This window comes from Crocuta crocuta, unplaced genomic scaffold (genome assembly GCF_008692635.1).
Source record: "Crocuta crocuta isolate KB4526 unplaced genomic scaffold, BGI_CrCroc_1.0 scaffold25, whole genome shotgun sequence".
NCBI lineage: Eukaryota > Metazoa > Chordata > Mammalia > Carnivora > Hyaenidae > Crocuta > Crocuta crocuta.
Genome location: NW_027532015.1, coordinates 12,997,583 through 13,014,984, shown reverse-complemented (window position 1 = coordinate 13,014,984; position 17,402 = coordinate 12,997,583). Strand labels below are relative to the sequence as shown.

Sequence of the window (17,402 nt, the reverse complement as noted above, 5' to 3'; positions counted from 1 at the left end):
TTTTTCTCCTCACTTCAGCAAATTCTGTAGGATCCACTTTCAACATAAGCCCAGAATCTTCTCCACCGTGCCCCTGGTCCCAGCCCGCATCAGCTATATCTTGCCAGGATTACTGCAATAGCTACTGACTTATCATTCTACTTCTATTTTCAACTCTCCATGGTCTTGTCTCCATACAGCAGCCAAATTGCATTAAATAGAAAATCAGATCATGCTACTTTCTACCTCAGTTCCTCCAGTGCCTCCCCAATCTCACCCAAGAACAATAGATCCAAAGTTCTCAACATGGCCACTTAGGTCCTATGTGATCTGGCCCCTGGTTATTTCCCCAAAGTCATGATTGCCTCTCTTCCCCTTGTCCACTGCAAGCCACTCTGGCATCTGGCTACTTCACCCACAGGATTAACCATATTACTGTCTCCAGGCCTTTGTACTTACTATCTCTTCTTCCCAGAAAGCTCCACCCAAAGATATGCACACGTGTTGTTCGTACACTTCATTCTGAGATCTGCTCTAATGACACCCTTGGAGAGCCCCTCTTGAAAACTCAATCTAAAATAGCAGCCCCGCCACTCTAAAATTCTCCTTACTACCGGTTTATTTTTCTTCATAATGCGTCTCACCACTCTGTTATATTACACTCATTTGTTTAATGCTGTTTCCCCACTGAGGACAGGGGCTTTGTCTTTTTCATGTGATGGGTCTGCATAACATACAATGATGCTTGGTTTGTTGGAGAATCTGTATAAATATTTGAGTAAATGAATGAATGAGTAGCCTTTTTTTTTTTTTTACTATTTTTAAAATGTTTATTTTTGAGAGAGAGCACAAGTCGGGGAGGGGCAGAAAAGGGGGGACAGAGGATCCGAAGCGGGCTCTGCACGGACAGCAATGAGCCCAATGTGAGACTCGAACCCACAAACCGCGAGATCATGAACAGAGCCAAAGTCAGATGCTCAACCACCTGAGCCACCCAGGGGCCAGAACAGTCTTTTTAAAATTCAGAGAACTCAGAGAACAATAGTATTCCACTCCCCATTTTCCAGATATGGAAATTAATGCCTGGAAGGCCCAAATGACACACCCCAAGAAACTTAACAAGTATCAGAGCTGTCTTCGGATTCTGTGTCTCCCTCTTTCTCTGATCCTCCCCTGCTCACGCTGTCTCTCTCTCCCAAAAACAAATAAGAAATTTTTTTAAAAAGTAGCAGAGCTAAGACCTGAAATTTGTCTAATTCCCAGAATGCCACCCTCTATTTAATTTCATCTCTGAAAGTCTTCCCCTTCCTTGCCATTCACACAGTCATTCTTTTGTCTAAGACCTTGGTATGTCTTGCCTGTTGCAATAGCCCTATGACTCCTCTTACCTCTTACATGTCTCCCCACCCCTCCCCCATTTCCCAACTGCCCAAGTTAGAATTTCTCTTTCACATGTTACTGTATGAAAAACACTTACTGTAGACATATACATACATACATATAGATATATAAAATATATACATACATATACCTTTTTATTCTGGTTAGTTCTCCCTACCAGACAGCTATAACTTCCTTGAGACAAGTACAGATACTTATTGATCTTTCCATTCTGCAGTACCTGGTATACAGCATATACTCTTAAGAAACATTTATTGCACTGACTACTCTACTTCCTGAAATGTTCTCTACGATTTCTGCCTGGCTCACTCTTTTAACCCCAATGACTACGTTGCCCAAGAAGGCCTACCCTTTTAGTTAAAAATGGCAACTCCCCTCTATCTCATCCAGCGTTACTTTCCTCCAGAGTATATAACACTTTCTAATACAGCATCACTGCTTTTCTACTCTTGGTGTCTCACTATCAAATCCACCCTGATCAAAGGCAAGGATTTTTTCTGTTAGCGTCACTGTTACATCTTCGGCACCCAGAGCAGTCCCGGGGACACAGGCCATGTTTAATAAATACATAACCTGAAAACTAATTATAATTCTGTGCTTAAGTAGCTCTGTTTAGGAACACATTAAGGAAGGATAAAGGAATTTGTGCAAATGGCTACCACTGATGGCCACACAACACAGAGACATCAGAGCATCATGATGATACAGTGAGCAGTGAAGGGGTCACAAAGATTGATAACAACTCCTGATTCAGGGTGAGTATTTACTCAGGGCGAGTAACTGTTCAGGAAATGACTGTGGAATAAATGAGCCAGGTGCGTAGCCCATCGTGCATGAGGAACTGCATGGGGTGCACACAAGTGAAACCCTTGCGTTGACTTGAAGATATTGCTGCACTAGTTAGGGTAAAGGACCCACAGGAAGTGGGAGAGAAAGTACAAGAACAAACAAAGGTTAATTTCCACATCAATTTCAGGCCTTTTGCCACTGAGGGCAGCCCTAGGTCTTGCTGACATATATAATTTTTTAAAAAGCAACAAAAAAGCATAGGGTCTGATAGAGAACACTGTAATTAATCTAGTAACTATGAATAAACAAAAAGATGGTGAATGTTCTCCAAGACCATCAAATTGGATGTGCAATAGTGAGATGGCAAATAGGATTTTTGATGCTCCATGGAGCCAAGAAATTGTAGAAGTTAATGCAACACTGAATGATACAGCCCAGCTGAGAAAAGGACAGGAGGGTGGGAGGTAAAGAAGGAGGAAGTTAGTTAACGTGACAGTATAATTTGTTAGTTGATGTTTTAATATAGACTCATTTATAATGAATACATTATATAATTTGATATTTATTTTATTCTGAAAAAATTCCTTATGTTGAGAAGACATTCAGACCCAATGATTTAAAAATTTCTGAACATAATTCAACCTGCTTCTAAATATTTAAGGAAGAAATGTTCCCTTTATTTTTTATTTGAAAAAAATTTTTTAATGTTTATTTTTGAGAGAGAGACAGAGAGAGACAGAGCATGAATGAGGGAGGCGCAGAGAGAGAAGGAGACACGGAATCCAAAGCAGCATCCGGGCTCTGAGCTGTTAGCACAAAACCTGATGCGAGGCTCGAAATCACAAACTGTGACATCATGACTGAGCCGGAGTCGGACGCTTAACCGACTGAGCCACCCAGGTGCCCCTCAAAACATTTTTAACCAAGGACACATAGCAGTAAAGGAAAGTAACTGCAACTATGCACTTTTATGAGAGTCCAAATATAGGAAGACCATGAATCCAGACAATGTGATTGAGTTCAGAGGGTTTCCAGGGAGCCCAGGAAACCGTTCACCCTCCCACCACCCACACCAGCGAAGGCTCCTCCCCTGCTCCCATGCCTCCATTTTACAGGAGAAGCAGTTGGCCCCAAGAGGAGACCTGAGGTTCCACAATGAACTCTGGTTTTTGTCCTAGTGGACATCAGCGCTACCAAGTCCCACTATGGTCCTTCTTCTGAACAGGCTGTCATACGTTGCATCTGATCATGTAAAGGAAGACATTTCTGTATATATTCTTACATGTTACCATTACTTGCTGACTGATTTTCAACATGACAGGACGTGTATTTTCTCAGGGACGAGGATATTTTTGCTTTCTCCACACATTTCCGAGAGGATGGCTTGGAGGGATCTGTGGCAATTCACATAGGAGTAGAAACTAGTCCCTAGAGATTGAACCTTCCCTCAGATCTGAGCATCATAAGCTCACAGCTATGTGAGAATTTAGCAACTACAATTCCAAGTTCCAGAAGTCCTGCGGATGTCCTCTCATAATGTCACTTTGCCACCAGGGGACTCTGCACACCCCACCCAGACAGTCACAACTCCTACAATCATGCTGCATCTAAACCACCCCTGTCCCACTGGGTCCCATTATAAACTTGGTTTTCCTCCTCTAAACATCAGTGAAAGGTTGAAGTGTATCTGGATAAAATAAGAAAAATCTCATGGGTGGGAAATTTGGGGAGATGCTGGTCCAAAAGGGTACAAGCCTTTTTGTTATACAACAAAGCTGTAAGTTATAGCACTAGGAATCCCATGCATACAGCATGGTGACTATAGTTAATAATAATAATACAGTTAATAAGTACATAATAAGTACTTAAAATTGGCTAAGAGTGTAAAATGTAAGCACTTGCGCAGCATGCAGAAGAAAGGCAAGTATGTGAGATGCTGGATATGGTTTTTTTTTTTAATGTTTTAATTATTTCTGAGAGAGAGAGACAGACAGTGACAGCGTGAGCAGGGGAGGGTCAGAGAGAGACAGAGACATAGACTCGAAAGCAGGCTCCAGGCTCTGAGCTAGCTGTCAGCACAGAGCCTGATGTGGGGCTCGAACCCACGAACCGTGAGATCATGACCTGAGCTGAAGTTGGACACTCAACCGACTGAGCCACCCAGGAGCCCCGGATATGCTGTTAATCAACCTGACTGTGATAGCTATTTCACAAAGTATTCGCATGCCAAGTCATCACACTTTAAATACGTACGATTTTATTTGTCAGTTATAATTTCAATAAGGCTGAAAAACAATTAAAAATAAGAAGAGGACACAATCCTCACCATATAACTCATCTTTGATTTCTATTTTCCTTACTCATATCAATGAGCAAAAAATAAACGCTGTAAAATTAAAAGCCCGATCAATTTTGAAGTAGCTGTGTTTTCTGTTACAGTATTTAATACAGTATTGTGTATTTTTGAGTCCCAGAGGACTAAGCTAATATGGGAACATACCTTTTTTTTAACGTTTATTCATTTTTTAGACAGACAGAGACATAGCATGAGTCGGGGAGGGGCAGAGAGAGAGACAGAGACACTGAATCCAAAGCAGGCTCCAGGCTCTGAGCTGTCAGCACAGAGCCCGAAGTGGGGCTCAAACTCACAGACTGTGAGATCATGACCTGAGCCGAAGTCAGACGCCCAACCAACTGAGCCACTCAGGCGCTGTGGGAACATACTTTTAAAGAAATAAGAAAAATATTCTCAAATAAAAACCTGGGTTTTTATTAGAAGACTAAAAAATTATGGCAGTAAATTTCCCATTTTGGATCAACTGTTATCCACCCTTTTCTCTGAGGTTATTTATGTGGGGAGGGACAATAAAGTTGGACTAATGTTCTCTAAACAGTAATGCATTTATGTATTGACCTAATCCCATGAAATTTCTTAGATTAAAAAATGGTTTCTAAACCAACCCGTGTCCATCAAACTGTTAAGTCCATGGTACTAAATAAAATGAATTTTAAAAAACCAGATAAGTCAAAATCTCCCTATATTTTTATCTTCTCATGGGCATCTATTACTGAGAAAGTATATTTGCCTTAAGTAGTCTGCACATATTATAAGAGATGGCGTGAGAAAAAGGACTGCCGATATGACCCAATGTCTCTAAAATGAACTGACCAGTTCGATAATATTAAGTCAATGTGCTGCTTCTGTTCGATCTTTCTGAGAAACAATGGTCCCCTCTGAAACAGTGACTTTTGACTGTTATACTTAGAGCTCTTGTTTTAGAATCCGAGTGGGTTCTTGGTCATATGAAAACAACAACAACAAAAATAAGACCTTCATTTTTTCTACCCAAGAGAGAATATACAAAATGCATAGAATATACTTACTGATTGTGACCCTTTAATGAATTCCTTGAATCCTAACCTTACCTTTTTTTTTTTTTTTCTTAAATTTTAGACTAATTTTGACTTGCAAAATAGTTGCAATGATAGCACTGAGAATGCCTGGTGAACCTTTTACCCAGCTGCCCGTAATGTTAACACATTAAATAATCATGGTACCTTGGCCAAAATTAAGAAATTAAGTTGAGATGACACTATTAACTGAAACCATATTTTATTCTGACTTCACCAGTTTTTCAACTGATGTCGTTTTCCTGTTCCGGGACGCAATCTGGGTCCCCGTGTTGAACTGGGAAGCCTTACCTTTTGATCTGTTTCTTCATCTTCGTCTTGATAATCGTCGCAGAGTGGGCTGGTGTTGGCTGCAAATGTGGGCCCCTGAGAATAGTACTGCGAACTTCGGTAGCCATCCCGCCTCAGTTTATCACATTCTGCAGAGGGGACAGGCCGGGCAGGGGGTGGGGGAGGGAGTTCATTAAAAACCAGAATTTGTTTACTTCTCTTTATTTACCTGTTCTAGTAATATTTTCCTAGGCATAAGCTTTCAAAATAATAATACTATTAGTAATGAAAATGATGATAAAAACAACTAGGAATTAGCAGATTATACACTATATACCATGTTCATATGCTTTTTTAAAAAAAATTTTAAATTTATTTCTGAGAGAGAGAGAAAGAGAGAGAGAGAGAGACAGTGTGAGCAGGGGAGGATCAGAGAGAGAGGGAAATACAGAATCTGAAGTAGGCTCCAGGCTCTGAGCTGTCAGCACAGAGCCCGACATGGGGTTTGAACCCACGAACCATGAGATCATGACCTGAGCTGAAGTCAGACGCTTAACCGACTGAGCCACCCAGGTGCCCCCATGTTCATATGCTTTAATGGGATGATTACCTTTAGACTTGGCAACAACCCTCTGAGTTGGGTTCAGAGTAATTAAATTATTTTCTCAGTAAGTGTTATGCAGATAAGCAATGGACTCAGAATGTGAAACCAGGCTCTTTTTTTTTTTTTACACAAACAACTTATTAACCAGCTCAAAAAACATTCGTCCTCTTGTGAGCCAGACAGAATGACTCCTAACCTATCTATATACAACTTAACTATTGTCCTAGTCTTTGCGTTATTTTTTTTGTAGTTTATTGTCAAGTTGGTTTCCATATAACACCCAGTGCTCATCCCAACAAGTGCCCTCCTCCATGCCCATCTCTCCCCTTCCCTTCCCCCACCCCCATCAGCCCTCAGTTTGTTCTCAGCATTCAAGAGTTTCTCAGGATTTGCCTCCCTCCCTCTCCCCAACTATTTTTCGCCTTTTTCTCCCACTTCGTCCTCCATCAACTTCCTCCAGGTTCTTAATTACTATAATTTTTATACACAGCAACTGATTATGTAACTCCCCATCAAAGACTACAATACTTCTCACACTATGCTCCTTTCCTAGACTCATCAGCTGGAAAGGACATGAGAAATCACGGATTACAATGCCTTCGTTTTATTTTTAGTTCTCAACCTAACTTTGATGCCAAACAGGCGATAACCGTTGAGTGGAATTTAATGTGAAGCCAGGTGGCAGTCTGAGCCATCCGCCAGACTTCAGGGAAGTAGCTGGCACCAGCAAGTGGAAGGTAACTGGGGATGCCCTGCCCCGCTGTGCAGCAAGGCTGGGGCCATCGGCTGCTCAGAGACCAGCGATTCTCATGGAGGAGGGACCACTGTGCTAATCACACTTACTCAGATCAGTGGGGGCAAGCGCAGGAAGAAAAGTATTAGTGGCTTTTTAAAGCCCCAAGAGATTTCTTATTACCCAGACAGCACCTTCGAGAGGCGTCTGCCCTGCAAAAGGGTTCGCTCACCACAGGGTACCTTTAAATATCCAGCTCGCTAAACGAGTGTGAATGTGTTTGGTTCAGGAAGGTTTTCCATTCTGACAGCACGACAAAACCGTGTACCTGGTGGCACAGAACGAAAGTAGGGCATCTTCAGCATTCCTTTGTGACAACACTAGGGCCTGTGATTCTCCTCAGACGGGAGATGATGAACAGTCATGTCAGTGAAAGGATAAAAATTCTCCAACTGGGGGAAAACCCCTTATTCTCCTTTGCTACCTCACAGTGGGAGTGAATAGAGATTCCAACCCAGAACTGCAAATCAGATTTTTAAAAACCCCATGGAGATAGTCACGAGGATCTTTCAGAATGCCAAACTGACTTTAAAAATGCGTTATGTCATCACAAGATAGCTACTTCAGTTACTTAGGAGCTAACTAATTTGTGGGCTTGGCTTGCAACCACTCTTAATATTGAGTAAAATGGAAAAAACATTAAAAAAATTTTTTTAACATTTAATCATTTATGAGAGAGAGAGCACGAGCAAGGGAGGGGCAGAACGAGAGGGAGACACAGAATTCGAAGCAGGCTCCAGGCTCTGAGCTGAAAGCATAGAGCCCAACGCGGGGCTCAAACTCACGAGCTGTGAGATCATGACATGAGCTGAAGTCAAACGCTTAACCGACTGATCCACCCAGGCACCCCGGAAAATTTTTTTAAAAAATTCTGGAACTTCCAAAATACAACTTATTGTTTAATAAGGATTTATTCATATTAATCTCTTTTCAGTGAGAAACATTTTCACATTTTTTTCCAATATTAACAAGTTTTCTAAAAAAAAAATGTAAATAGAACAGTCAGAATTCTACTCTCCTTCTACAGAGAGAATATTACATAAAGCATGATTAGTGGTTTTCAGTGTTCCATGTAGTTTTGGGATTCCGTAAGTATGTGATTTGATTTTCTTTAATTAATTACCTTAAAGTTAGGATAAAAAAGTAATATTCAATAATTTTGCATTTCATTAACTTGTGCTGCAAATGAACACTTCTGTGTTCCTATCAACTGAAGTCTCCTGAGGATTCAGGGCCTACCTTGTGTAACAAACCAATAAAAACTGTTACCACTTTAGAAGGAACACACCTCAACATAAAATAGGCCATGTATGAAAAACCTACAGCTAACATCATACTCAACGGTGAAGAGCTGAGAGCTTTTCCTCTAAGATCAGGAACAAAACAAAGATGTCCACTCGTGTGCAACATAGTACTGAAGGTCCTTGCCACAGCAGTCACATAAGAAAAAGAAATAAAAGGCATCCAATTTAGTAAGGAAGAAGCAAAAGTTTCCTTGTTTGCAGATGACATGATATGATATACAGAAAGCCCTAAAGACTCCACCAAAAAACTATTCGAACTGATAAATGAATTTAGTAAAGTCATGTAATACAAAATTAATTACAGAAATCTGTTGCATTTCTATACAGTAACAATGAAGTAGCAGAAAGAGAAATTAAAAAAACAATCCCATTTACAACTATACCAAAAAAGAGTAAACTATCTAGGAATAAACCTACCAAGTTGGTGAAAGATCTATACTCCAAAAACAATAGAACACTGATGAAAGAGATTGAAGATGACACAAATAAACATGAATTGGGATAACTAATATTGTTAAAAAGTCCATATTGCTCAAAGCAATCTACAGATTTAATTCATTTCCTTTCAAAAATACCAATAGCATTTTTCACAGAATAATCCTAAAATTTGCATGGAACCACAAAAGAATGAGAAGAGCCAACGCAATCATAAAAAAGAAGACTAAAACTGGAAGTATCATAATCCCAGATTTCAAGATATACTACAAAACTACAGTAGTCAAAACGGTATGGTCCTGGCACAAAAGTAGACATATAGATCAAGGGAACAGGATACAAAGTCCAGAAATAAACTCATGCTTTTATGGACAATTAATCCTTGACAAAGGAGGCAAGAATACGCAATGAGAAAAAGACAGCCTCTTTAACAAATTGTGCTGGGAAAACTGAACAGCTACATGCAAAAGAAGGAAACTGGACCACTTTCTCATATCATACATAAAAATAAACTCAAAATGGATTAAAGACCTAAATGTGAGACCTGAAACCATAAAATTCCTAGGAGAAAACTTAGGCTGCAAGTCTTTGACATCAGCCACAAAAACATTTTTCTAGCTAAGTCTCTTCTGGCTAGGGAAAGAAATGCAAAATTAAACTTTTGAGAGTAATATAAGTGAAGGAAACCATCAAGAGAACAAAAAGGTAACCTACTGAATGGGAGAAGATATTTGTAAATGACATACCCAGTAAGTGGTTAATATCCAAAATATATAAAGAACATATACAATTCAATACCAAGCCCCCACAAATAACCCAATTAAAAAATGGGCAGAGGATATATTCATTTTTCCAAAGCAGACATCCTGATGGCCAACAGACACGTAAAAAGATGCTCAACAACATTCATCATCAGGGAAATGCAAATCAAAACTGCTATGAAATATACTTCACACACATCAGAATGGCTAAAATAAAAAACTCAAGTGTTGTCAAGGGCGTGGAGAAAAAGGAATCTGTATGCACTTTTGGTAGGAATGCAGACTGGTGCAGCCACTGTGGAATTAAAAAGAGAATTACCATATGATCCAGTAATTAACTACTGAGTATTTACTCAAAGAAAATAAAAATACTAACTTGAAAAGATATATGCACCCCTATGTTTACTGCAGCTTTATTTATAATAGCCAAATTATGAAAGCAACCCAAGTGTCCATCAATCAATGAATGGATAAAGAAGTGGTGTGTTTTGTGTGTGTACATATATTTAAAATGGAATATAATTCAGCCCATAAAAAAGAATGAAATCGTACCATTTGCAACAACATGGATGGGCCTAGAGAAATAATGCTAACGGAAATCAGAGAAAGACAAATAGCATATGATTTCACTCATATGTGGAATTTAAGACACAAAACAAATGAACAAAGGAAAAAAGAGACAAAGGAACAGACTTTTAGACACAGAGAAAAAACTGGTAGTTGCCAGAGGGGAGGTGGCTTGGGATGGGGAAAATAGATGAAGGGAACGAAGAGTACACTTACTGTGATGAACAATGAAGTTATGTACAGAATTGTTGAGTACATTATATTGAAACTAATATAACACTGTATGTTAATTATACTTGAAACAGAAAAGCAAAAAGTTAAATGCAATCAATCACACATCCACAAAAACAAAAACAAAAAAACAGTTATCACTTTGTAGCTACTTATGTTACAATTCATTGTTTTCAAATACTTAAAACAAAATACAAAGTGAAGGCTAAGGCCCTTTTATTTTTTTTAAAGGTTTTATTTTATTTTTAAAGTTTATTTACTTATTTTGAGAGAGAGAGTGTGTGTGTATGTGTGCACACATGAGCAGAGGAGAGGCCAGGGGGTGGGGGAGGCTGTGTAGAAAGAGAGCCCTAAGCAGGCTCTTTGGTGTCAGCAGTTTGTGAGACCATGACCTGAGATGATATCAAGAGTCAGACTAAACCACCAGGTGCCACTAAAGAATTTATTTTTTGGTAACTTCTACACCAAATATGGGGATCAAACTCACAACCCTGAGATCAAGAGTTACATGCTCTACCAAAAAANGGCCCTTTTAAACTAAGTTCTTCTGGGGGGACCTGGGGGGCTCAGTCAGTTGAACATTCAACTTCAGCTCAGGTCATGATCTTGCAGCCTGTGAGTTCAAGCCCCACGTCAGGTTCTGTGCTGACAGCTCAGATCCTGGAGCCTGCTTTGGATTTTGTATCTCCCTCTCTCTCTGCCCCTCGCCCACTAGCACTCTGTCTCTCTCCTTCCAAAATAAATAAATATTTAAAAAAAAAAATTTAAACTAAGTCCTTCTGTTGTTCCAATTAGTCTTTTTCCCCTCACTAACTGATCCTTTAAGAAGAATAAATTTAAAATCACAAAATTTTAGGGGCGCCTGGGTGGCTTAGTCGGTTAAGCGTCCGACTTTTGCTTGGGTCATGATCTCGCGGTTCGTGGGTTCGAGCCCCGCGTCGGGCTCTGTGCTAACTGCCAGCTCAGAGCCTGGAGCCTGTTTCAGTCTGTGACTCCCTCTCTCTCTGACCTTCCCCAGCTCACGCTGTCTCTCTCTCTCCTAGAAATAAATAAAAACATTAAAAAAAAAAAATAAAATCACAAAATTTTATAATATGGAAAATCTTTTTCATGTATTGGGTACCATGTAAGATGTGTTTGAAAAGATTCCTTGCTGGAAAATAAGGAAGGGCTGTTGGGCGGGATCAATCTCTAAAGCCTATACTAGTTCCAATGTTTTTGGCAATATTAAAAATAGCTAACATGACGAGAGATGTTAAATCTCAAAAGACCAAAGACCTGCAAAATTTTTATCCATAAAAGTATGAAAATCTGGCAAATGTCAGTACTTCCACCATCACCTTTTAAGCCTCCTTAAAGAGACAATGCCTCTTTTTTCCACAATGAAGTTTGCGTCACATAAGTGTTTAAATGGTGGTATGTCAACTGAAATAGGGTTCCAGGTCTAAGGTGAGACTAGACAGCAGACATTTATGGCAGATGACCAATTTTTTCACTCTTATCAAATTTCTGAAATCTAATAAAGTCATCAAATTCCACTGTCACTTATCTTATTCCAACATTAGAGGAAATCTAGGAAAATCTCCTCTTGTCAAGTTGCAACAGCTCCCAGTTTCTGAAACCGTGGCTTTGTTCATTAAATAGAGTTTAGTGTCTGGAGTGTGTGAGATACAAGTAAGTGCAAGCCATCATGAATAAACAAAGATTTTTCCAACACTAAACTGAGAATAACTGTAAGGCAAAGCATACTTTAGAGCCAGCTAGGCCGGCAGCTACAGGCTAGAAACGTGATACTAAACGTAATAGATCTACCTTTAACACATACTCCGCTTGCAACAGAAATTTGGAGTAAAACCGACCTATTGTTCTCATAGTACTTCTTGGATAAAGGTATCACTGTTCATTGTATCCTCTGGTTTCTCAACCATAAATTTCCTCCTCTTTCCTTTCATGTCAAACTATTTTCTTCAGCGCAAGAACAGTGGACAAACAGTCCTTGTTAGACCAAAGTTTTAAATATGGAAGAAAAAAATGTCATACCACTGGATGGTTATTTAATCATCGTATGAATTTAAACCTGTCTTGGCCCCCAAACTTTCATGTATTTGGCTATTTCTTAGACTTTTCATGTTAATGTTTTAGACATGTTAAAAGAGCCTACCTACTAAAGAGACTTGGGGGCACCTGGGCAGCTCAGTCGGTTGAGCCTGCGACCTCGGCTCAGGTCATGATCTCGGTTCGAGAGTTTGAGCCCTGCATCGGGCTTGTTGCTGTCAGTGCCGAGCCCACTTTGGATCTTCTATCTCCCTCTCTCTCTCTCTCTCTCTCTCTCTCTGCACCTCTCCCACTTGTGCCCTCTCTCAAAAATAAATAAACCTTTAAATAAAAGAAAGAGATTTGAAAGAGTTATTCAACATAATTTTCTCTTCTGGAAACCTCAATGCATTTCCACTCTCCACATTTTACTTTTAAATTTATTGAATCAGTCACAATTAGCTAGAATATGCAGCAGTTACAAATAGTTCCAAAACTTCAATGGCTTCAGAAACTAGGAGAATCTTTGGTGTAAATAGAGCCAGCAGAGCTCTACTTGGGGACCAGAAAGAGGGAAGTATCTGTGCTCACTGGTCACGCGGCAGCATGGTGAGAATGTGGTGCTTCTCACACTGGCTCCTGGAATTCCTCCCAGAAATAACCTCTGGTGACGTTACTCCCATTTCTTTGGCCTAAACAAGCCACGTGCCCATATGTAACTTCAGAAGGGACTAGAATGGGCAATCCTACTCCTGAGCAAGGAGGGAGATGAGAGTATTCAACAACTATTCAAGTGACTCTTCCAAACAGCGGTAATGCCAAATCTGAGATTTTCTGGATCCCTACTACGCTTGTTTCATGTTTACTTCCAAACCTTCTTGGATGAGGTTGAGAGGCTTTTGATATGGAATCTGCAACCAGGTACTCACGGACATTGCCGCCAGAACCTACCACATAAGCCATAACTACCTCAGACTCTTCTAATTAAAAGCCAGTGAGTAATTCCACAAGATTGGCTGCAGAATTCTTCCAATGTTGCCAAGCCTTTGGCTGTATCTTTAACAAAACATCACGAGGCCTTATTTCTTTTCATAAGATGTGTTGGGTACCCCTAAGCCCCAGTACCTGCAAATGTGACCTTATTTGGAAACAGGGCTTTTCCAGATGTAATCATGTTAAAATGAGGGCATTAGGTCAGGCCCTTCTCCAATATGACTCATGTCTTTATAAGAAGGAAAAACAGAGACCGTGGGGTCGTGTGAAGACACAGAAACATACAGACACAGAAGGAAGAAGGCCCGTGAAGAAAGAGGTAGAGATTAGGGGTTACGTAGCCACAAGCCAAGGAATTCCCAGAGCCCCCAGAAGCTAGAAGGGGAGGGAGGAATTCTCCCCTCAAGATTGGTGGGAGCACGATGTGTTGACCCTTTGATTCTGTATTTCTAGTCCCCAGGGCTGTAAAACAATACATTTCTGTTGCTTTCAAAGCCAGTCAGCTTGTGGTGCTTTGTCACAGCAGCTGTAGGAAATTTACATAATTTAGGACCAGGAGATGCTAGACCAGTGCAGAGACGCACAGGATCGTCAAGGAAATGGGGGTGGGGGTGGGGCGTGGCTGCCCTTTGGCAAGAGCACCAAAGCGTCACTGAAAGAAACTATGACAGGAATTGGACACTGGGAGGCGCCCATTAGGCTGCAGAAGAGCTGTGCACCTCTAGGCCCCAGGGTCTCATCTATAAGGTCCCAAGTCACCCTTTGTGGTGGGAAAGACTAGACGCGGTAACAGTTCTCTGCAGACCTAACAGTCACCACTTCATATTAACTGTGACGAGGGCTCCCTGCAAACATACCACGGTTCTTATTCTTTAGTAAGCACTTTACACCCAGGGAGTCATCTGCTCTTCACAATGACCCTAAGAGATATGGACTGTGCTCATCCACATCTTACATACAGAAACGCTGACAAACAAAAAGAAACTTACTCCGAGTGGTGGAGCCAACATAAAAATCCAGGCGCCTTGGCCCCAAAACTGGTGTTCTTCCCTGAGGTTAAAAACTTACAGATGACAGGGCACCTGGGTGGCTCAGTCAGTTAGGCATCCGACTTCAGCTCAGGTCATGATCTGACGTTTGTGGGTTCAAGCCTCGCGTCAGGATCTGTGCTGACAGCTCAGAGCCTGGAGCCTGCTTTAGATTCTGTGTCTCCCTCTCTCTCTGCACTTCCCCCACTCACACTCTGTCTCTCTCTCTCTCAAAAAATAAAAATATATAAATAAACAAACTTACAGATGGCGACAATGTTGTGATGACAAACTACCCACTCCATGCCTCTCTGGACCATGTGTCACAGATAAAAAGAACTCTAGCCTTTTCTGAGCACATCAATACTTTCAGTTTGAGGTTTAGTACCCAAAACTCTTCCCTAGAAAGAAAAGATGTTAAACTAGCTCTATTATAGTTTTTTCCCCTACACTTATATTTTCATAAAAAACGAGTATAAAATGAAATAAGTAAATATTTATCTTAAAGAATATTGATATTTGGAGCACCTGGGTGNGAAATAAACATTAAAAAAAAAAGAAGTGAAGGAATGATGAAGAAAGTATTTGAAATAAGCACTGCTGTAGTAAAAGCCAGAAGGATCAAATAAGAAGATAATGCTGTCACTCCTCAAGTCATATGGGTCGTGTTGGTGTGTGCAGGTATGAACCGCCAGGAAAGTTTTGGAACATTCAAGTCAAAAGCACAATTTTGGTATTTCACAACAGCAGAGCATTCTAGACATGCCATATTTTATTTTTTTTAAATAAGCTTTCATTTAAATTCTAATCAGTTAAGATATAGTGTGCTGTTGGTTTCTGCAGTAGAATTGAGTGACTCATCGCTTACATATAAGACCCAGTGCTCATCACAACACAGACATCTCATATTTTAAAAATCTGAATGTGGTTTCTTTTAACAGTATTAAATCTTTCATAATCCTCCTACTGTAATCCAAGGTCACTGAAATTGGGAGGATTCCACTTCCAAAATTAATTATAAAAATAATGGTCATGAGGTGCTGCTTCAGTGAGAATGTCCTATGATGAACCATAGTCTAAAAAAGTCCTTTTTTCAGATCACTGATTTTTAAAGCCATTACTACTGACAATAAATAAATGCATTATTTTCTAAATGGAAAGCCCTTGGCTGTCATTACTTGATTTGTGTTGAAAGTATTTCTGTGGGAACTGAAGGAGAACAAATACTGTACGTGTCTTATGGATTATGAAACCCAGGTATAAAGTTTCTGGAAGATCCAGGTTTCCAAACTTCTATCCCAATTATTTATCCATCAGATTATCAACAACAGGGTAAAAGGCTGCTTCTATGATTTATCTTTGTCCATTAGTGAGAACTAAGAACACATCAGACTATAAACATGCATGTTGAGATCAAAATCAATTCCAACCCAACAGCTGTACTAGGCATTATACAGCTAATTTAATTTGAGCTTTTAAGTAAGCACATAGGAAAAATCTGTTGCACTCAAATATTGCACTTTGGAACCATTAGGGAATTTATTTTCTTAAGAAAATTAAACCAAAATGCATTTTAAAATAGAAGGGATTTACCTTCTAGCTCATTAATTTATTGGGTCTGGCAACACTGGAAAATAAAAAAATCTTACACTGGGGTTCACATTCTGCCTTGCCATTTAGGCCTACTAGATGTTTCAAAAATACACCTGGATTTTCCGCAAATTCTTCAAACAGCTGAACTTCAACTTATTTAAATTGTTTTTAAGAATAAAAAGTGAGAATAATTAAGGGACTCTAGACGTTCAGGCATTTTTAGGTTCCTTGGTTACCTACAGCCTATCAAGTGAGCTGAAAAGCTGTGTTAAAGCTTAAAGACACCATGAATTTAATATAGATCTTAGATACGGGTATTTTCCTAGATAACTGAATTGCAATTTTAAATGCTAGATTTCAAATAAATGTGCCCTTTGGTTTAGTATCAGACTAATGATTGGTTTTTTTTCTCCCCTCCCCTCTTAGAGTAAGAATTTTTATATAGTTATACAGTAATACTTATAATGGCATAAAAGCATGTTGTTTATATATGAAGTAGTAAAGCGAAATTTATCTTCCAACAAATACACAGTTGAGTCTGTCAGATCACTTCTTTGTCAGCCACTATTTCAATGATATTTCACATCCAAACCACCATAAAACATAAAAGGATAAGGAGAAAATGCACGGCTTTAATGATTAATCCCAAGCCCATCTAAAAGTTCTGAAAAGAAATGTCTCCTCACTTAATGATGCATGGAAGACAAAATGTTCCAGGTGCTAGAGTGTAATTTGCTTAACAGGGTAAGAAAGACAGAAGGCCAATCAGAAAATATGCCACGTATCACCCAAGTGTCAAGGAAAAGGGAGCTCCCTTGAAGGGAATGAGTTTCAATTTGTGAAAGTCAATTTCTTCTAACAGCCAGAGAGATGAGCAGCAGCAGTCCAGAGCTCAAACCCTGAAAGCAAACAGTTGTGTGTTCAAATCCTAGCCAGTGGAGCTGAAGGGATACTTTCAACTTTCAAAGGGCCAAGCTGACTGAGAAAAAGTTCACATGGCAGTTTATAGAGCCAAGGTTTTCCAAATTAACGTGCATCAGAAGCACCTGGAAGGCTTGTTGAACCCACTGCTGGCCCCACTTTCAGAGTGTCTGATTCACTCGGTCTGGGGTGGGGCCAGAGAACTTGCATTTCTAGTAAATTCCCAACAGATGCTGATACTGCTGGTCTGAGAGCCACCAATCTCAGTATGAGAAAAGAGGGAAACTA

General features: G+C 39.9%; 1 protein-coding gene across 1 annotated transcript in view; it reads right to left on the bottom strand.

The window, feature by feature from the left end:
- The window catches only part of NHSL1 (NHS like 1), a 136,868-nt gene that overhangs the window by 36,455 nt on the left and 83,011 nt on the right, over positions 1 to 17,402 (bottom strand). Inside the window, 1 exon segment of the mRNA XM_077776056.1 lies at positions 5,872 to 5,999. Coding sequence (XP_077632182.1) covers positions 5,872 to 5,999 — 128 coding nt within the window.